At 34.4% G+C, this 23260-nt stretch overlaps 1 protein-coding gene across 7 annotated transcripts in view; it reads left to right on the plus strand.

Moving 5' to 3' along the window:
* Positions 1-23260, plus strand: part of NBEA (neurobeachin) — a 723498-nt gene that overhangs the window by 130781 nt on the left and 569457 nt on the right. The window contains exon 2 of one of the 7 annotated variants that reach the window (XM_055360205.2): positions 23135-23240. The exons of the other annotated variants lie outside the window; for them this stretch is intronic. Coding sequence (XP_055216180.2) covers positions 23135-23240 — 106 coding nt within the window. The remainder of the gene's footprint in view (positions 1-23134; positions 23241-23260) is intronic. 7 annotated transcript variants of the gene reach the window in all.

Consider the following 23260-nt stretch of genomic DNA (forward strand, 5'->3'; position numbering starts at 1 on the left):
TGCCATGCTTGGGGATTTTAATGGGCAGGTTATATAGATAAGCATTAATTTTTATTCCAAAAGTAACATAGTAGTGCTTCATTAGTGTATATATACACATATACATGAGCTCCTTAATGGGTTATCTAATTTTGAATTGATGGCGAATCTAGTGAATGAAGATATGGGAAAAATTTAAGGTACAATGAAATGCTTTTTCTCATAATTATTATCTAAATTAGCTATTAATGAAATTCCATTTTAGTATTTCTAATAATATTATTTCTGTTTTGGGAACATCTTTATGTAAGGTATAAATCTAAATATAGATATGAGATTTGTACATTTATAACATTCACCTCCCGTCTATGGGTCTTGCCTTCTTTTATATCAATATAGTGTAAAGGTTGGAGTTTTGAAAGTAAAAAGCTTTGAAGTGAAAAGGAATCCTGAGGTTATGTCCTGCTGTGATACTATTTTGCTTGTGAGATCTTAAATAATCTAATTGGAAGGCAGCTCAGCTTAGTGGAAAAATCAAACTTTAAATTTCAGTCCTTTATTTAAATTCAAAATGTTTTACTATTTATCATCTCAGTGAACTAGGACACATTATGATCAGTATTTAAAATCTAGTCAGTTCTGTGAAAAGAAGTGGGCGATGAAGTAGCCACTAGAAAAATCCATGTATTAATTTAAGTATTTCTTATGAAATAATATGAAATACATATATTATCAAATCTTACTGCTAAAACCATATGTAATAGGTTATTTGGTTTATTCATCCAAGACATATGGTTACTTTTTACTGTCTTTCTTCAAAACTCATTTAATATTTATATTATATCTTGGTATTTAAATTGTATTTATTTCATCGTGGAGATAAAAGATAGTGTGAGGAGTCAGCATACCTATTTTCATTTTGATTTTAGTTCTTTAAATCATTCATCCTAATGTTTCCCTATATTAACTAATTCCAATCTTTTCAGTGATGTCTATTATGTCTTTTGTTTGTTTGTTTATTTATTTATTTATTTGAGATGGAGTCTTACTGTGTTGCCCAGGCTGGAGTGCAGTGGTGTGATCTCTTGGCTCACTGCAACCTCCGCTTCCCAGATTCAAGCAATTCCCTTGCCTAAGCCTCCCAAGCAGCTGGGATTACAGGCACCTGCCACCATGCCCAGCTAATTTTTTTTGTTTTTAGTAGACACAGGGTTCCACCATGTTGGCCAGGCTGGTCTTGAACTCCTGACCTCAAGTGATTCACCTGCCTTGGCCTCCCAAAGTGCTGGGATTACAGGCGAGAGCCACTATGCCTGGCCCTGTTTATAGTTTAGCCAATAGAAAACATTACAAGAACGATACTGCTTTCCTCTTTAATACGTACTCAATTCCAGGCTACCCTGTGATTTAGTTATGTACTATTTTTAATTCTTGTCTATTACTTTTTCATTAATTATTTCAGTATCCTAAATATCTGAGATTTGCTCTTTGGTACAGACAATTGTGTGGATCAGTAATACAGTCTTTTGTTATTTAATGTTTTATAGGGAACCATTATAGAAAAGTATGTGCATCAGTGAAATAGTCTGTGATTTTGCAAGCTGTTAAGTGGGATTTCTCCCTCTATTTGAAAAATACAGATTCATGGCTATGCAGGGGTTATAGAATTTTATGTTTTATGGCTATATCATCAGTTCATATCGATGATTGGGACCTTGAAATAGGATTTATCATCTTATTTAGTCAATAATAAATTGTTCTAGATTAAGGATAATCAATTTGAAGTTTTTAAATCTTACAGAGAAAATTTAATATACTCCTTTTTGGAAGTCTGATTGCATGGTAAATAGATGACTGAAAGTTGTAATACTGTCTAATTTTTAATTACTTTTTTGAGAAATGGAGCTAAGCTCAAACATAAGTTACTTCTCTGCCCTCTGTGTTTCAAGCTGAAGCATTTTATCTTCCACATACTTTTCTCTACTAAGTAGTACCTTTTAATGAAACTTTTCATTGTTTCTTAAGCCTTACCTCTGTTGGCACTACTACTTTGTTTTATCAACTTTGATGAGTTTTTACTTTATATAGGGGATTTAGAATTAAAAAAAAATTATTGGCTGGGGGTGGCGGCTCACGTCTGTAATCCCAGCAGCTTGGGAGGCTGACAGTGGTAGATTGCTTGAGTCCGGAATTTCAAGACCAGCCTGGAGAACATGACAAAACCTCATTTCTACAAAAAAATAGAAGAAGTTAGACGGGCATGGTGGCATGCACCTGTAGCCCCAGCTACTGGGGAGGCTGAGGTAGGAGGATCACTTGAGCCCAGGAGGTGGAGGTTGCCATCAGCTGTGATCACACCACTGCTCTTCAGCCTGGGTAACAGAGCAAGACTCTGTATCAAAAAACCACCCCAAATTATTGAAGGAATAATTTCATTTTCTAGAGTCTTCAAAGATGGATTTATTTTTGCTGGATAATTTTTGTGACTTTTTAAATTATGAAGGCCACTTATAGTTGTTTTATGCATGGACTTTCAAGTCAGACAAACTTGGGTTCAAATCTTGAATTTAGTATTTATTACTAGTACAGCTTTGTGTATGTGATTAATTTTTTGAGCATAACTCAAACTCTGAAGTAATATAGCTTTCGTGTTTTGTGTCTAGAATGACTCAAGAAATTAAATAGAAACTTTATTTTCCTTTGAATTGGATGATTATGTAGACTGAGTACATATTATTGAGTACATGTTATTGAGTACATACATCTTATTGAGTACATATTTTTCTTACATTGAGCTATGTTTTTAAGAACATGGGTAATTATGTAGGTGATACAAAATAAAACCTTCCTCATTGTGTGACCTAAGACAGTTTTGCTTTGAAAAAAAATTATGTTTTCTGGAACAAGTTATAAATTGAGTTTTGTGTATCAAACAATTAAAAATACACCAGGAGAATAGTTTCATTAGAAACCAATGTAATATATTGCATAAGTGTTCTTTTGGTGGAAGACAAATTTGGGCTCAAATCCCTGTCCTGTTTTATACTGTCCGATGTTAGGTGATGGGATATTCATGGGTGTGTAGTAGTGGTACGTGGCATTTATTGAATACGTACTATGTGCTAGTCGCTTATTTTTAAAAAATAAATTTTATTGTGTATGTTTAAGGTATACAACATGATGTTATGGGATACATATAAATAGTAAAAAGGTTACTATAGTGAAGCAAATTAACATGTCTGTTGTCTCACATAGTTACCTATTTTTTGGGGGGAGGGAAGTGGCTAAAACGTACTAATTATGAATCACATACAAAATATAATTCTGTTACCTACAGTCCTCATGTTGTACATTAGATGTACTTGTTCAACCTACATATCTGGTACTTTATTTACTCTAACCTACATCTCCCCAGTTCCAAGCCCTGTGTCCCTTTTCCCTGATACCCACTGTTTTGTTTTTTATCTCTGTATATTTGAATTTTGTCAGTCATGTATTTTAATGTAATTATTTGCTGATGAAGAAGAGAAAAATTGAATAACTTGTTCAAGACCACAGAGACATAAGTGGCAGAACCAGGTTTCTAATCCTGAAAGCCTGACTCTAGAGCTCTGACTCTAAACCACTGTGGACTACTCTGCGAATCACTTTTGCCAGCTGTGGAATGATTTTAATAAGTGCCAACTTTATCTGATTGTAATATGAATTAAAATAAGACATGTAAAGTATCTGTCATAGCATCTGTACATAGCATCTGGCATTTAATGAGTTTTCTTTTTACTTTCTTCCGTGAGTTACTAGTCTATTGGTTAGATGCAACTTTTTAATTATTAAAACTTAGTTTTAATGTTATTGTAAACTATGATCATTTTTATAAAGTAGAAATTTCAATTGATAATTTAAATAAATTATCTTAAGTATATGAATATTTTTCTAGGAAAAGCATTTTTTAAAATTACAGTAAATACAGTTTGTTTGCTAGAAGGATGGAATGTAAGATATAAAAGTGTTTAGATAATCCCATAAAGCATTTATGTCAACAGTCCTATCATATGAACAGTCCTCTTGTAATGTGAATATTTATGACTCATTAGTTTGTTTAGTGAACTTAAATCACAATTTATTTTTTAATATTATCTTGCTAATTAATCAAAGTTATTCCAGTGATTAACTTGAATTTTACAGCCACTTTAATAATTAAGCAGCCCCTTAATAATTAAATATTTCATTCTAATGTTCTGATTAGCACTATTGTAATACATAAAGCAACAGAATTACCTGGAAAATTTAAATATTTGAGCGTCTAACTGCCTTAGCCAGATTTCCTCATACACTTAGAAGTGACATGAAAATCCTTTATCTGACCATGTTTCCTGATTTTTAATTCAGAAAAAATATCTATTATATACAGTGTTAAAATTTTATTACATACTCTTAATCCAACTTAATCTGACTTAAAAATAATATGTGATTGTTTTTAATAGGGAAAATAATTAAAATTAGTACCTGTTTATAATAATTGCTTATCTTATGGAGGTGGTGGTTCTTATATATAGAATATAATTATTAATTTAGTTTCCAAAAGCATTTAAAATATTTGTATTAGGCTATAGTTTATACAGTTATATTTACTTAGGTTTTTCAGAAAGAATATACCACTGGTATGTCTTAAGATTCATATCACTTTGTTTGCCTTTAAAAAAAATTGCTAAATTGGTACTGAAAACATTTTGAAGTGATAGACACAAAAAAATACATTTGATGTACTTGCACTACTACTTTTAGAGAAGAAAAATGAAGTAATTTGGTTAGTGAGATTTAAGCAGAGTAAAATGAAATATATATTGAATTCACTATGCAAATGAATTTATAAGTAGTAAAAAGTAAAATATATTATTCTGTCTGAAACATCAGGAAACATTACATTTAATTTTCAAATAGCTTTTTCTTCTTTTTAAATTTAGCGACAGCCACTTTCAATGCTATACTACTTTTTGTTGTTTAGTTTTCAACACTTAATTTTTCTCTGTAAATTTTTCTTTGTCTTGCTACAAGGTTTATGCTTTTATCTTTGACCCTTCACTCCCTCTCTCTTGCTGTGGAAAAAAGGCACCTTTTTGGCAATAAGATTAACTACAAATTATTCGTTGCAGAAATTCTGGCGACCATGGACACATCTTCACTAAATTTGTTGCCTTAATTTTCTTCTAGTTTGCATTTCCACATTCTGTTGTCTTTAATTTTTCAATCTTACTATCTTCTAACAGGAGTATTGTTATTTTACTCATGCCATAGATTTCATTTCTTTTAACTGTCTTACATTACCTTCCTTCATTTATTTTGATTTTATGACAGTCGTGCAGGTATAATGGCATCAGCCCAAAACTAAAATAAATATTATTTGCCTTTATAAAGAATATTACCACATGCCATAATTCATCCTCAGAAACCCAGAATACTTTTAACAGAATGTAGCTATAATACTGATTGTCACAAGTGTTTAAACCCTCTTCTTTTTCCATCCAGGGGTGAGATGTGATGACCATAACATGTAATGAATGAAATTTTCAAGAAAAGATTTAGTAAAGCATACTAAGGAGATTCTAGCTAACTTAGTAATATAATTTTATTGGTTTTTGTTTCTAATTCTACTCAAATTTTTAGGTCCACAATCTTGTTACCTAGGCTGGTAACTTCCAGTGCTTATCTCTAGCTTGCCTTCAATTTAGGCTTATACACATAAACCATTGATGGAATATTTCCATGTGGAAAGTATCTCAAACTTAACATGACTCAAATAAAAATTCATAAACTTCTCATCTACCCAATTTCTATTGCTTTTGATTTTCTAATGTTACTGAGGAGCATTGTCTCCAGGCAGTCTCTTAAATTAGAACCCCAAGAGAACTCATCAGTTACCTTCCTCCCTTTGAATAATTAAAATATTAGCTGTTCCTATATTTCCCACATACAATCTATCATGATAAACTATTGATATTATTCCTTAAATACCTCACAAAGCTACCCTTTCCCCTCCATCCATATTGCTACTGCCTTAGTCTAGGTTCCCATTATTAATTACTTCAGCTAGTATATATCCAGTAATTGCTGTTGCCCTTTTCCAGTAATTTTCAATGGCTAGAAGAGTTATCTTTCTAAAATACAAATCTAATTATTTCACACCAGTGGTCATTCACTGGTTTCCTGTTGCCTCAGAACAAAGTCATTATCTGATTTGGTCATGCTTACTTATCTTCTCTAGTCACATTTCTTGATAGTCTTTCCAAACCCAAATTCCTATATATAGCAATAAGGACAAAGGGTGGAAAATGCTAGCAGGGACATTCTAGAACATGTATTTATGAATAAAAGGTGCTACAAATAGTAGTTGGGAACATGGTTTTTCTGCAGTCCTTGGATTTATAATGTCAGTGAATTAGGGAGGGGATTTAACAGAATACTTCATTGAACGTGTCTTGGAGTCTTACTACCTGCTTTATAAATAAAGGGGAAGGTTTCTGTGCACTTAAATCTGGCTTTCAGCTTCAGAATAGAGATGGAGTGTCTGCTGTCATGCAAGTGGACAATAAGCAAAGCCATAGGTAATCTGTATACCAAATGACCAATTTGTTGGCCAATACCCTGTTTAACAGATCTTGTTTAATAATCAGCACAGAGAAACCTATCAGCATAGAACTTACATTATCCAGCATTTGCTAGTTATAGCTGTAGTAACAAACAACCTCAAAATCTGGTAGCCTCATAAAACAACAAAAGTTAATTGTTTTTTCATAACTGGTTGTGCTGTGTTCCCTGTGTCTTCTCATTCTGGGTCCTAAAAGATTAGCTGTGATATGGAATATGTTTTTCTTGTGACAAAGAAGAGCAAGAATCTGGGTTAAACAATACAATTGCTCTTGTAGCTTCTGGTCAAATGAGATGAATGTCATATTCAATCTGCTAGCCGAAGAATGACCAACCAAGCCCAACTTCAATGAGGGGATTTGGTTGTAAAATATATGTCCTGGAAGTGGGGGTGGAAAGTAAGTCTTTGGCCATAGGCAAGGATTTATAATCTTCTTATTGAGATGGAAAAGTCAGTAATTGGGAATAATAATGCAATCTCCCATGGGACTTATGAAAAAGTATTACGGTGCACAGGAAGGAAACCCATATCCTGAAGACTTGAGGCAAGCCGACTTATAAAACTTTGAGAGGCCCAGGCGGGCGGATCACGAGGTCAAGAGATCGAGAGCATCCTGGCCAACATGATGAAACCCTGTCTCTACTAAAAATATAAAAATTAGTGGGGTGTGGTGGCACGTGCCTGTAGTCCCAGCTACTTGGGAGGCTGAGGCAGGAGAATTGTTTGAACCCGGGAGGCGGAGGTTGCAGAGGGCCGAGATCGCACCACTGCACTCCAGCCTGGCAACAGAGCGAGATTGTCTTTAAAAACAAAAAACAAAAAACAAAACCTACTAGGAGGAATTCAGAAGAAAATTTTGGTAAAATTTAGGGTACAAAATGATCCTGTATGAAATAGCAGAATACCGTAAGGCTGACATTGAGACAATACTATCAGAATTTAGAGATGATGACCAAAGTCTATATTTTTGCCAGACATTGTAGAATATTCTGATATAAAATCAGGTGTGGGGAAAAAACAAAGAATGTTTTTCTAATTCCTTTTGGTAACTTCTCGTTGAATTAAAAACTGTATATGTGCCTTCTTTTCGATTTACTGGAGAAAGTAAAAATTAAAAATGTAATGGTTACAAAAATACGGAAAACAAGGGAATGGGAATAGAACCATAAAACAACTGTTAATATAAAGTAATAGGTTATATAACCTAGAGATACTATTAACTGTTAAAAGACAGAAACTCACATATTCATTCAATAAGCCAAAATCCAAATATGTAAGCTTTAAAGAGAAACTGTTTCATTTAAAACTAAATGGTAAAGAATATAGGTCTCAATTTTTGGTCTGCTGTAGTCTGGCAATTTTTTTCTTAGTATACCACTAATAAAAGTGTAGATAGTATACTAATAAAAATGTGGCTATTTTGTCCCATATAGAATGCATGGATGGTATCTTTTTACCTAAGAAAGCACATATTCCTCATTTGCTGGTTAGAATAAAATCATTTGTTAAGCTACGTAGAAATAATAGAAAATAGTCCACCATGTTTGTTACATTTTATCTAGAAAGTAGGTTAGGTCACTCACTACTAACCTATTCCAAAACGTTCCCTAAAATTTTACTTCTCATGGGATGTGGGCCCTTTTGCAACTATTCATTTTCACGTAATTCATGGTGGTTTTATACTTTTTCTACAGAAAGTGTCAAGACATACTGCATGGCTTGAATGATAAATTTTCTATAATATAGGTACCCATACTAAAGACATAGTAGTAGTAGTAGATTATTATAATAGTAATATTACCTATTTCTGAAGTATGGGTACAGATGCTTGTTTCTTTCTGCACTGTGTAGTTTTTAGAAGAACACAATTCTCCCTTTTCAATGGTTGCCTAATGCTGAGTTGGCACCTTCAAATTATTTTGTCAACAGAGTATAGGGGTCATGTACCATATAAAATTAAAAAATTGTTTAGTTCCATATCCAGAACATGCAGGTAACTTTTGTCCCTCCTAGTACAACTGTCGTACGTATTATTTTAATTGATATCATTGAGGATCTCTCCCTTGGTGGCCTGTGGGTGCCTATTAATGCATCCATCATTTAGAAACAGGGAAGTCCTTTGCAGGATCATTTTGACATTACTGAGGATAGTAGTCAGGGACTTGAGTGGGGTCTTACGTATCTGATGGAAAAAGAAGATTCATACATTCTCTGACAAAGAGGTTATGAGCAAAACCTCTGCCTTTAATTATGTAATTTCTAGATATTCTTTATCAGAAAGGCCAAGCTGAAATTGGAGGGTAGGTCACAATAAGGCTCAGTTGGAAGAAGAAAATATTTTTGCCTTGGAGAGGAGGGCATATAACCTTTGGGGCGGTAAAGCTGACTCATAGCAGTTTGGGTATTTGGTATGTATCCCTTGTAACTCAGCCAAGTACACTAGGTAGCACATCTTTAATATAGTTGAAGACCAGACTTAAATAGGTTTAGAAACATAAGGAGTTCTAGTAGATAAGCACTGTTAGGAAGCAAAGGGTAAAAAGTTTAGCACTAATTGGTTCCTGTGAAATCAATGTGGAAGTCAGGCATGAGACACATAAATTTATTTACTGCCAAATATTTTTATAGATGGAAATGAGATACAGGAGTTGGTACCTTTGGTATCTTATGCATAGTGAATAGGACCAGGTATGATCCCTTCCAGCAACTCTTGGTGGAGCTTTAATGAGGATCCAATGTCAGACCAAAGATGCTGGCATTCATCATCCCAAGTTTATCAGTAGGGCTTTTTATACCTCTAAAAGGTTAGCCTTAACACAATGACTTTATGATTTAAAACATCGAATGAAATATGTATACATAAATGCTTCGTAGTATGGCTTGCTGCTGGAAGGCCTAGAGGGAAGTTTCATGTGCCTCGCCCTCAGCAATTCATGGGGGAATAGCAGGAGTCCTATTTTTCTGGTGGCTGTATATCTCATCAGGGTTATGAGCATCTGCCTATTAGAGCCTAATTTTTGTACAAATCCTAGCTATTTATTATTTTTGAATTCTATCTTGGCATTTTCTGTATTTGTGGTGAAAATATTGTTGAAGTTGATCTTCTTTAGACACTTCCTTTGCAATGTCTTTATTAATGGGCAACCATACTCTGAATCTAGGTATTACATTTTATATGACAGCTTTTGCGAATGGATTTACTTAGCTATCTTGATAAAATACATATATTATTTTTTGAACATTTTTTTCATAGAAACAAACAAATTCAATCTAAATATTTATTAATGGCTTTCAAGATGGGCAAGCTTTTTTTTTTTAAATGCTTATCTCCATTTTGCAACAGGCAAGTATGGCAGGAATGACAATATGTGTGAGGCATTTGAGAAAACAGTTTGGAGGATATTAACAATGTTTGTTTGCATAACTTTTTATTTTTTACCTTTTATGCCAACTCATTTGCAAAGAACAGAAGATTTTTTATATAATCTAACAGCAATTTGTGGAGTATAAAAAAGTGAATCTTGTTTTTAAGAGTATTTTTTTCTTTTCTTCAAAATTTATTTTGTTGATTAAAAATACTTTGCGAAATTTATAGGTGTATGTGAATATTTGTTACATTCATAGAATGTGTAATGACCAAGTAAGGGTATTTGATCATCACCATCACCTTGAGTATTTATCATTTCCATTTTGGTAACTTTTTTTTTTATTATACTTTAAGTTTTAGGGTACAGGTGCACAACGTGCAGGTTAGTTACATATGTATACATGTGCCATGTTGGTGTGCTGCACCCATTAACTCGTCATTTAACATTAGGTATATCTCCTAATGCTATCCCTCCCCACTTCCCCACCCCACAACAGGCCCCGGTGTGTGATGTTCCCCTTCCTGTGTCCATGTTTTCTCATTGTTCATTTCCCACCTATGAGTGAGAACATGCGGTGTTTGGTTTTTTTGTCCCTGAGATAGTTAGCTGAGAATGATGGTTTCCAGCTTCATCCATGTCCCTACAAAGGACATGAACTCATTATTTTTTATGGCTGTATAGTATTCCATGGTGTATATGTGCCACATTTTCTTAATCCAGTCTATCATTGTTGGACATTTGGGTTGGTTCCAAGTCTTTGCTATTGTGAATAGTGCCTCAATAAACATATGTGTGCATGTGTCTTTATAGCAGTATGTTTTATAATCCCTTGGGTATATACCCAGTAATATGGCTGAGTCAAATGATATTTCTAGTTCTAGATCCCTGAGGAATCGCCACACTGACTTCCACAATGGTTGAACTAGTTTACAGTCCCACCAACAGTGTAAAAGTGTTCCTATTTCTCCACATCTTCTGCAGCACCTGTTGTTTCTTGACTTTTTAATGATCGCCATTCTAACTGGTATGAGATGGTGTCTCATTGTGGTTTTGATTTGCATTTCTCTGATGGCCAGATGAGCATTTTTTCATGTGTCTTTTGGCTGCAAAAATGTCTTCTTTTCAGAAGTGTCTGTTCATGTCCTTCTCCCACTTTTTGATGGGGTTGTTTGTTTTTTTCTTGTAAATTTCTTTGAGTTCATTGTAGATTCTGGACATTAGCCCTTTGTCAGATGAGTAGATTGCAAAAATTTTCTCCCATTCTGTAGGTAGCCTGTTCACTCTGATGGTAGTTTCTTTTGCTGTGCAGAAGCTCTTTAGTTTAATTAGATCCCATTTGTCAATTTTGGCTTTTGTTGCCATTGCTTTTGGTGTTTTAGTCATGAAGTCCTTGCCCATGCCTCTGTCCTGAATGGTATTGCCTAGGTTTTCTTCTAGGGTTTTTATGGTTTTAGGTCTCACATTTAAGTCTTTAATCCATCTTGAATTAATTTTTGTGTAAGGTGTAAGGAAGGGATACAGTTTCAGCTCTGTACATATGGCTAGCCAGTTTTCCCAGCACCATTTATTAAATAGGGAATCCTTTCTCATTTCTTGTTTTTGTCAGGTTTGACAAAGATCAGATAGTTGTGGATATGTGGCCTTATTTCTGAGGACTCTGTTCTGTTCCATTGGTCTATATCTCTGTTTTGGTACCAGTACCATGCTGTTTTGGTTACTGTAGCCTTGTAGTATAGTTTGAAGTCAGGTAGCGTGATGCCTCCAGGGTCGGGTTACCCACAAAGGGAAGCCCATCAGACTAACAGCTGATCTCTCCGCAGAAACTCTACAAGCCAGAAGAGAGTGGGGCCAATATTCAAAATTCTTAAACAAAAGAATTTTCAACCCAGAATTTCATATCCAGCCAAACTAAGCTTCATAAGTGAAGGAGAAATAAAATCCTTTACAGACAAGCAAATGCTGAGAGATTTTTGTCACCACCAGGCCTGCCCTAAAAGAGCTCCTGAAGGAAGCACTCAACATGGAAAGGAACAACTGGTACCAGCCACTGCAAAAACATGCCAAATTGTAAAGACCACCAAGGCTAGGAAGAAACTGCATCAACTAACGGGCAAAATAACCAGCTAACATCATAATGACAGGATCAAATTGACACATAACAATATTAACCTTAAATGTAAATGGGCTAAATGCTCCAATTAAAAGACACAGACTGGTAAATTGGATAAAGAGTCAAGACCCATCAGTGTGCTGTATTCAGGAAACCCATCTCGTGCAGAGACACACATAGGCTTAAAATAAAGGGATGGAGGAAGATCTACCAAGAAAACAGAAAACAAAAAAAGGCAGAGGTTGCGATCCTAGTCTCTGATAAAACAGACTTTAAACCAAAAAAGATCAAAAGAGACAAAGAAGGCCATTACATAATGGTAAAGGGATCAATTCAACAAGAAGAGCTAACTGTCCTAAATATAGATGCACCCAATACAGGAGCACCCAGATTCATAAAGCAAGTCCTTAGAGACCTAGAAAGAGACTTAGACTCCCACACAATAATAATGGGAGACTTTAACACCCCACTGTCAACATTAGACAGATCAACGAGACAGAAAGTTAACAAGGATATCCAGGAACTGAACTCAGCTCTGCACCAAGCGGACCTAATAGACATCTACAGAACTCTCCACCCCAAATCAACAGACTATACATTCTTTTCAGCACCACACCACACCTATTCCAAAATTGACCACAGTTGGAAGTAAAGCACTCCTCAGCAAATGTAAAATAACAGAAATTATGACAAACTGTCTCTCAGACCACAGTGCAGTCAAACTAGAACTCAGGATTAAGAAACTCACTCAAAACCACTCAACTACATGGAAACTGAACAACCTGCTCCTGAATGACTACTGGGTAAATAATGAAATGAAGGCATAAATAAAGATGTTCTTTGAAACCAACGAGAACAAAGACACAACATAGCAGAATCTCGGGGACACATTCAAAGCAGTGTGTAAAGGGAAATTTATAGCACTAAATGCCCACAAGAGTAAGCAGGAAAGATCTAAAATTGACACCCTAACATCACAATTAAAAGAACTAGAGAAGCAAGAGTAAACACATTCAAAAGCTAGCAGAAGGCAAAAAATAACTAAGATCAGAGCAGAACTAAAGGAAATAGAGACACAAAAAACCCTTCAAAAAATCAATGAATCCAGGAGCCAGTTTTTTGAAAATATCAACAAAATTGATAGACTGCTAGCAACACTAATAAAGAAGAAAAGAGAGAAGAATCAAATAGATGCAATAAAAAATGATAAAGGGGATATCACCACCGATCCCACAGAAATACAAACTACCATCAGAGAATACTATAAACACCTCTATGCAAATAAACCAGAAAACCTAGAAGAATTGGATGAATTCCTCGACACATATACCCTCCCAAGACTAGCCCAGGAGGAAGTTGAATCTCTGAATAGACCTATAACAGGCTCTGAAATTGAGGCAATAATTAATAGCTTACCAACCAAAAAAAGTCCAGGACCAGATGGATTCACAGCCGAATTCTACCAGAGGTACAAGGAGGAGCTGGTACCATTCCTTCTGAAACTATTCCAATCAATAGAAAAAGAGGGAATCCTCCCTAACTCATTTTATGAGGCCAGCATCATCCTGATACCAAAGCCTGGCAGAGACACAACCAAAAAAGAGAATTTTAGACCAATATCCCTGATGAACATCGATGCAAAAATCCTCAATAAAATACAGGCAAACTGAATCCAGCAGCATATCAAAAAGCTTATCCACCATGATCAAGTGGGCTTCATCCCTGGGATGCAAGGCTGGTTCAACATATGCAAATCGATAAATGTAATCCAGCATATGAACAGTACCAATGACAAAAACCACATGATTATCTCAATAGATGCAGAAAAGACCCTTGACAAAATTCAACAACCTTCATGCTAAAAACTCTTAATAAATTAGGTATTGATGGGACATATCTTAATATAATAAGAGCTATTTATGACAAACCCACAGCCAATATCATACTGAATGGGCAAAAACTGGAATCATTCCCTTTGAAAACTGCCACAAGACAGAGATACCCTCTCTCACCACTCCTATTGAACATAGTGTTGGAAGTTCTGGCCAGGGCAATCAGGCAGGAGAAGGAAATAAAGGGTATTCAATTAGGAAAATAGAAAGTCAAATTGTCCCTGTTTGCAGATGACATGATTGTATATCTAGAAAACCCCATCATCTCAGCCCAAAATCTCCTTAAGCTGATAAGCAACTTCAGCGAAGTCTCAGGATACAAAATCAATGTGCAGAAATCACAAGCATTCTTATACACCAATAACAGACAAACAGAAAGCCAAATCATGAGTGAACTCCCATTCACAATTGCTTCAAAGAGAGTAAAATACCTAGGAATCCAACTTGCAAGGGACGTGAAGGACCTCTTCAAGGAGAACTACAAACCACTGCTCAATGAAATAAAAGAGGATACAAACAAATGGAAGAACATTCCATGCTCATGGGTAGGAAGAATCAATATCGTGAAAATGGCCATACTGCCCAAGGTAATTTATAGATTCAGTGCCATCCCCATCAAGCTACCAATGACTTTCTTCACAGAATTGGAAAAAACTACTTTAAAGTCCATATGGAACCAAAAAAGAGCCCGCATTGCCAAGTCAATCCTAAGCCGTTTTGGTAACATTTTAAGTCCTCTATTCCAGCTACTTTGAAATGTGCCCTACATTGTTGCAAACTATAGTCACTCTACACTGATATTAAACATGAGAACTTTGACCAACTATCTAACTGTATGTTTGTACCCACTAACCAACCTTTGTTTATTCCTCCTGCTACCCTGGTACCCTTCCCAGACTCTGTATCCATCTTTTTACTCTCTGCCTCCATGTGATCAATTGTTTTAGTGCCCACATAGGCGTGAGAATGTGTGGTATCTTTCTGTTCCTGACTTATTTCACTTAACATCATGACCTCCACCTCCATCTATGTTTCTGAAAATGACATGGGTTCATTTCTTTTCATGGCTGAATAGTACTCTGTTGTGCATATGTGCCAGATTTTCTTTAGCCATTTGCCTGTTGATGGAAACTTAGGTTGATTTCATAGCTTTGCTTTTGTGAATAGTGCTGTGTTAAACATGTGAGTGCATGTATCACTTTGATATACAGATTTCCTTTCCTTTGGATAAATACTCAGTAGCAGGATTGCTGGGTCGAATGGTAGTTCTATTTTAACTCTTTGAAACATCTCCACACTCTTTTCCATAGTGGTTGTATTAATTTACAGTGTGCAGAAGTTCTCTTTTCTTTAGATCCTCACGAACATCTGTTATTTTTTGTTCTACTTATAATAGCTGCTCTAACTGGGGTAAGTTGATGCCTCATTGTGGTTTAGATTTGCATTCCTCTTATGCTTAGTCATGTTGAATATTTTTTCATATACCTGTTGACAATTTCTGTGTCTTCTTTTGAGGGATGTATGTTCACGTCCTTAGCCCACTTTTTAATGGGGTTATTTTTTTTTTATTGTTGAGTTGTTTGAGTTCCTTGTATGTGCTGGATATTAGTCTCTTGTAGGATGAATAGTTAGCAGATATTTTCTCCAGTTCAAACACAAATTGTCTCTTCACTCTTGATTGTTTCCTTTGCTGTGTAGAAGCTTTTTAGTTTTATATAGTCTCATTTGTCTATTTTTATTATAGTTGTCTGTACTTTTGAGGTCTTAACCATGAAATATTTGTACTGAAACAATAAAACAACTAGAAAAAAACATGGTGAAAACACTTCAAGATATTGATCTAGAAAGAGATTTCATGTCTATATTTAAAAATTAAAATATTTATATTAAAATGCTTCCCCTAAAGTTGGTACCTAATCTTATATAAGGAAATTTTAGAGTACACTCTGGAGAAGTACAGTCAGCACAACATTAAAAGTATGAATTTGGAAGTGGAAGGGACTACAGCTTTGGCTGCAGCATGAGCCACTATTAACATCATCATACAGCTTTTGGTCAGCAATGAATTTTATAATAGTTACGGCAGAAGGAAGTTGTAAATGATGTAAGTCATAAAGTAGCATTAAAATAATATTCCAGGGAGATTTTTTTCAATAGTAGGCAAGGAATTCTTATTATATGATTGTGTAAAATCATGAACAGCTTCAGAACCATAAAAGAAGTCATGGCATCTATCAACATTACAGCCCAAAAGTAGACATTTATGAAAGGCATGGATATATGCTCTAGAGAGAGCATCAACTTTAGACAATTTCAGACACTTGGACAGAATAGTCAGAAGGCAAAATAAAACGTTTTGTTACTTGATGTAGGAACAAATGGTATAACCAGAGAATCTTGCAGACTATATTTGACTTACATTAGAGATAAGATGAAGATTTTGAAGTAGGAGGTTTGTTAAACGATGGTGGTTGTCATCAAGTGGTCAAGTTTTCTATAGCTGGAGTTTGGAGTAAAGGGGTTGGTACGGGGCACCAATAGTAATGTAACACAGGGAAGAAGAAGACTTTATATTTTCCAGGCATTAGAAAGGTGCAGTGTTTTGGTATTTTGGATAGGTACTGAGGTATCACCTACCATAGTTAGTGTCAGACAGGAATCTATTACGGAGGGTGAAAAATCCTCCATTATTACTGCAGCCATAGCTACTGAATGCAATCCAAAAGGCAAGCAAGCTGCTATGAGATTAAGGGGAAAACTTCAGTGAGCAATTGGATATTGTTTGTTCTTTTGAATCTCCCTTAATGTACCCTAAATAATTCCATACTTCAAAAGAAAGGTAACAGGTTTAATATAATTAGGAAAACTCAATATAGGGACTTTGGACAGACGTTATTTAGGAAACTGATAAATCTTTTCAGTTTTCTGGTTCTGTGATGACAGCCTGCCAGTTTTTCTGGTCGTTGAGCTATTGTAATATAATCCAGTTTCCATGGTTAGCCATAGCCATGTGGATTTGTCAAACTATATGGTCTGGGGGTATCCCAGATAGCTTCTATTTAGGAAAATGCAAGGTGATGTTTTTAGTAGAACTTAGTAAAAATTTGGCTTTTCCAGTGTATTCTGGGTCAAGTTTATTGGAGTACTTGATATGAAAGATAACTAAGAATTAGATATTAGGCTGGTAGGGTCTCTGAAATACATAGTAGTATACAAGCTTTTTAAAAAAAAATCTGGCTGTATTAGTCAGTGTAGGTTATATGATATCAAATTAGCCATGAGACCTTAGTGGCTTTATACAGTAAAGGTTTATGTAGTGTTCCTGTAATCAAATATAGTTTCTTCAGCAATCTAAGGTATTGGGTTTCACCATCCTATTTCAGAGTAGCCCAGTATTCATTGTAGGAGGCGGGGAGAGGGACTAGAGAATTATGCGTAGGCTTTTCATTGTTGCAACCCACAAGAGATTTCTGATAACCTTTAGTTGATTTAGTCACGTAATTAACTATAATGGGGTTAGGAAATGTCTTCTGTATACACACGAAGTAGGAAAATGATATGAGAATTATTAATAACAAACATTGTCTCTAGCATACTTGGTTTCTTAGCTGGTAAAATTAGTGGGTTGCAGTGGTTCTCGGTTAGAATTACAGGTTTTGGTGTGAAAGGATTTGACAACTATTAGGGATGTGGTGGCATAGCAGTATTAAACCTGACTTTAACTGATGTGATGCTATATGCCAATATCTGGGCATATTGAACAAGTCTGTCTAATTAGTATGTTGAGATCAAGATGTGGGGACTCAGAAGGATTTTTTGAGTCATCTTAGCTTGGAGCTTCATTCAAGTCAGTAAGAATACAAAAAAATCAGTTCCAATTCTGGTTAAGGTGGAGTGAGCACACTCCACCCTGTTTCTCCTACTCAATGCAAGAAAAACACCCTACATGGACAGAGTTCACACAGCCACTATTTCAGAGCTCTGAAAAGTGAATAATAGCAGGTAGAGTGGGGAACAAGAGCAGAATTCACAGTGCCTTTGAACTGGAAGTGAGTTCACTATACTTTTTGTCCCTTTATTATCCCCTAACATGAATTAAATGGATTGAAAACCTGAAATTGTGCACCAGGGTGCAGTGAGAGACAACTCTGGGAGAAATCCTCTAGTTCTAATACAGAGTGCCCTGTTAATTTTTCTTTTCTTCACGTTGTTCTGTTATGGCCCAGCCCTCATGTGGTCTTATCACCAATGGAAGGCCATAGAAGCCAAAACTCTGAGGGAGGCTTTTCTTTGATCAGTGGAGCTAGAGTCCTAAGAGGGTGGGACAAACACCCTTTTCTTCTTAATCTCTCTGCCTTTCTGCCAGTGGCCCTGGATATGAACAGACTTGTAGAATACATTGCAGAGCAGAGAAACTAAAGCCCCAGCGTTTTGACAGGAGAACTGAAAAGAAGAGCCGCAGAACTGAAAATATCAGGGATGTCATGGAAAGGGAAGAACATGAGAAAGTAACCCTGTAAAATTTTTTAATGAAATTCAGCCCTGAGTTGTGCATACATGGATCTAATCCAAATTACAAGTTGTAGCTGCTACAATAAGGTAAGAAAATGAAAGTCATACAGATTATAAGGGAAAAATAGAATTATCTGTTTTCACAGATGACATGATTGTCTATGTAAAAATTCTCAAGGAAATGACTTACACATAAATTCTAGCACTAGTAAGCTATGTTTAGCGTACTGGTGTCACAAGATACAAGGTTCTCATACAAAAATGACTTGTATTTCTTTATATTAACAATGTACAATGTGAAACCACATTTAAAAATAACATTAACCACAGCATCAAAAATGTTAAATACTGAGATATAAATTTCACAAAACATGTACAGGATGTATGTGCTGAAAACTACAAATTTCTGATGATAGCAATCAAAGATCTGAATAAGTTTAGGGCTATATCATATTCATGGACTCAACATATAAAGATGTCATTAAATTGGTAGATACATGTAACATAATAACAATTAAAATCCTAGCTGAATATGCTCATTAATGTAGACAAGATGAGTCTAAAATTTATGTTGAATGACAAAGTAACTAGAATAGTTAAAACAGTTTTGGAAAAGAATAAAGTTGGAAGAATTATACTTAACTGACTTTAAGACCGACTTTTAAGCTGTAATAATGAAGACAGAGTAATATTAGTAAACACATATATCAGTGAAACAGAATAGAGTCCAGAAATAGTCCCGCACATATATGGACAATTAATTTTTGGCAAAGGTGCAAAAGTAGTCTAATGGAGGAAGGATAATCATATGCCAAACAAATGTGCTTTGACCTAAACCTCACAATTTATATGAAACTTAACAAAAAACTAAGTCTAAATATAAAACATGAAACTCTAAAACTTTTATGGGAAACGTATGAGGAAATTTATGGGACTTAGGGTAGGCAAAGCTTTCTTAGTTGTGACAACGAAAGCATAATTCACTGAAAAAGGGATAAATTTCGTTTTGACTTTGTCTAAGTTAAAAACTTTTGCTATGCTAAAGATGCAATGAAAAGACACGGTACAGGCTGGAGGAAGATAACAGCAAATTGCTTATTTGACAAAGGATTTATGTCAAGAATAAATAAAGGACTTTCAGTCCTTAACAGTAAGACTACAATTCAGTTTTTAAAAGTGGACAAAAGAGTAGACACTTCACCAAAGAGAATATAAGGATGTCAAAATAGTTCATGAAAAGATGCTCAACATTATTAACCAACAGATAAATGTAAATTAAAACTATTTAAAACCATTATATACCTAGTAGAATAAAAAATAGCTATTGTGCTAAATACTGGCAAGGATGTGAGAACAACTAAAACCTCTTACTGGTGGGATTGCCAAATGGTTCAGCCAGTCTGAAATATAGTTTGGCAGTTTATTATAAAGTTAAATATATACTTATTGTATAGTTTAGCCTTTCTACTCCTGGGCATTTATTTATGAGAAATGAATGGAAATCATGTTCACACAAAAGCCTTTATGTGAATGTTTATAGTAGCCTTATTCACAATTGCTATCCTACAACCCAAATGCTTTTACAAATGAATGGGTATACAAGCTGTGGTACATCCATTAATACTCATCAACTAAAAAGAATGGACTCGATGTATGTACTTACTTGGATGCCTCTCAGAGGCAATATGCTGAGCTTACAAAGGGAGACTTAGAAGGCTACAGACTGTATGATTCCATCTATGTCACATTCTTGAAAAGTAAAAATATGTAGTGATAGAGAAAAGGGATAAGTACTAGAGCTTATGGGTGTTGAGAAGGTGTGGCTATAAGGCTGAAAAGTGATAGCACAAGTGAATTTTTTGGTGTGATGGAACTGGGCTATATTTTGATTGTGGTGGTGGTTATACAAATCTATGTATCTATTTAACATTCTCAAACTGGTACACCAAAAAAAAAAAAAAAGAAATTTCACTGCATGATCATTTAAAAAATAAAATTAACTATTAAAAGAATAGAAAATTCCTGACCTGTGTAAAGCCTAAGTATTAAAGAATTGTTTCAACTTTGTGTATTCAGCTGTTTATCTGTTTATTTTCTTGCATTTGCAAATTCCAGCACTTCTAGCGTATGTTAATCCTGTTTCTATTAAATAGGTTGGGGCTTGGGTGAAAGTGGAGCCAGCACCAAGATAAAGGACTGGGCATTTGGCCTTCCTGCTGTGGCATGTTTTGACCTTGAAGGGCATTAGAGTATGCATAAATAGTTAAGATCATCCATGTGTAATTATGACCTGTTGCCAATTTAGAACTTAAGTTCTCCTTAGGGGTTAGGAAGTTACATTATTAAATTTCTAAAGCATTCATCTATCCATATTTACTATAGTGGTGGCTGCCATTTGCAAAATGTCCAGGACATTTTCATAAAGTGACTACAATATTTAGTGCACTGTAAGGGGTGGTATGTTAGTTGTGGTTAAACTGTGGTACTATTAGGCTTTGAAAGTTATTTCTTTTACCTTTGAAGACTTTTAGTAAATATATGAAAGGAGCTTATAATAAAAAGGCATTTTGCTCTCAAACTATATAAATTTTGTTACATACTATATACTAATATATAGTAATATAACAGATTTAGAATGATTTTTTTACATATGAAAATTTTAACATTTTGTTTTCCTCAGAAGACAAATTGACACATTTCAAGCACTTTTTTTATACTTCTTAAAGCTATATTTGTCAAAAATAAAAGACGCTATACAACATAAAATTAAAAATCTCTGACAAGACAAAGGAAGATATAAATGAGTAATAACCTCACTTTTAATAGAGTCTCTAAGGAATGCTCTTAAATATCCATGACAGTGGTAGCAATTCAGTTTGTAAGGCTGCCTTGCCTTTTTATCAGGATGAAGAAAAAGGTAGAAATTACTGAGAAGAGATTTCATGGCTCTGGGCAGACTTAGTGATTTCATGTGCTATCTTATGTATCCATCTGTCCTTGTATTTTACTGTGTTGCATTTCACAGTTTTCCTTATTTCATTCTGCATTCACCGCCTATGTAGGCATTGGTCTTCTTTGAGATCACATCTTCATGAGGGCGTTGTCTAAAAGTGACTGCTAAATATACCTGGAGTTAGAAACATGTGGTTTAGCCCTTTCTAATGTTGAACTGTGAAGGAAATTTAACTCTTACAACTTATTGTGAGTTTTTTGTGTGTCACCGAAAATTATCTTGGATGCGAAATTGTCTTGGGTGTAGACTTGAATTGATTAACGTACAGTGAAATCAATTATTTCTGCTATGATCACTCTCATTTAGGAAGAGTTTTGTAGTGAGAGAAATATTATAGAAATATGATATTAAATATTTTACATAATTTTAATCATCTTTTAAAATATTTCACTGTAATTCAGTCCTAAATTAGGCTTAAGAGATGAAACCTTTTAAAAATGTCAAAAGATTTTTCCCCCTTACTGATACCATAAATCTGATTTGGAACTTAATCTACTTAATCAATTACTTTGCAACATTCTTTTAAAAGGGGTGGAGGTATTGGATTTTAGGGGGAATCTTTACTTTTTATGTAAGGTATTTCCAGTCTTCTTAATAAAAAGGTGTTTATTTAAAAAGCCAATCTAGCTGTGGTACTTAGCTTTTTCAGTAAAAACCAAATTGAATAGCCAGTTTATGTCTTCAGAGAGCTACCTTTGAACAGAACTTAGGTTTATATATTCACTCTTAATCATTTTAGTTATGAATTAGTTGTATCTTTATGATATATTGAATTCTAAATAATATAAGTACCTCAAAGATAATAAAACTTTATGGATCACATTACATGAGTTATCTACATTAGTTATTAAAAAAATTAAATACAAATTGAAATGGATAAAGTTACAGTAAAATAAGTCAAAATCTATATTTAAATTTTAATGGAATATAAATATATATATTTTATTATAAACAAATTAGTTATGGTTATACATAGTTAATAAATATTCTCAGGTATTTGTGGGCCAAGACTGTTGTGGTATTCTTTATCAATAAAGGCCAAAAAGCTCTGGAGAAGTAATAAATATGCTAATTTATAAGAGGTATTATTATACTATTTCTTTCATTTTTTTCCCATGGTCTAGCCCTTTAAAATATGATACTTGAAATAAATATTAGTTTCTAACTTAAATGAAGCTTATTAAGAATTACAAGGTGGTAATTATTTTTAAGAAAAAACACCCACTAGGTTATTAACATCATTTTCCTTAAAAAGATACAGGATTACAAACTCTTATCCATTCTTGAAGTAGAATTGCTACTTATAGAACATGTATTATGGTACTGTCTGTTGAAAAGTTTAGCAATTATATATCATGACATAATAATCAGCATACTTTTGGTCTATGAAGTAAAATACTCCTATGAAAATCTGTTCCTAGGTATTGCTATACTTTTCAAGAGAATTTTCTATGTTGTATTAGTTTTGGCTGACACAGATACTTGCTTTTTGGTTTATCCTATAGTATATATTTAGATCCTCTGCAGATGAACTGATGTGTTCTAGACAGGAAGTGGTATGTAGGAGATATAGGAATGGGCTGAAGTATCCTTTATATTTGCCTTTGTATCTAGGGGAGTTGGAAATAGGCAAGAATGGAGAGAAATTTTGTATGGCAGTACACAGAATTTTGCAAGTTTATTGTGAGCCCTGCAACAATCCGATGCATTTTAGTTACTGGTAAGTTTGTTAAATTATGT

The sequence above is a fragment of the Gorilla gorilla genome, chromosome 14 (genome assembly GCF_029281585.2).
Source record: "Gorilla gorilla gorilla isolate KB3781 chromosome 14, NHGRI_mGorGor1-v2.1_pri, whole genome shotgun sequence".
Taxonomy (NCBI): domain Eukaryota; kingdom Metazoa; phylum Chordata; class Mammalia; order Primates; family Hominidae; genus Gorilla; species Gorilla gorilla.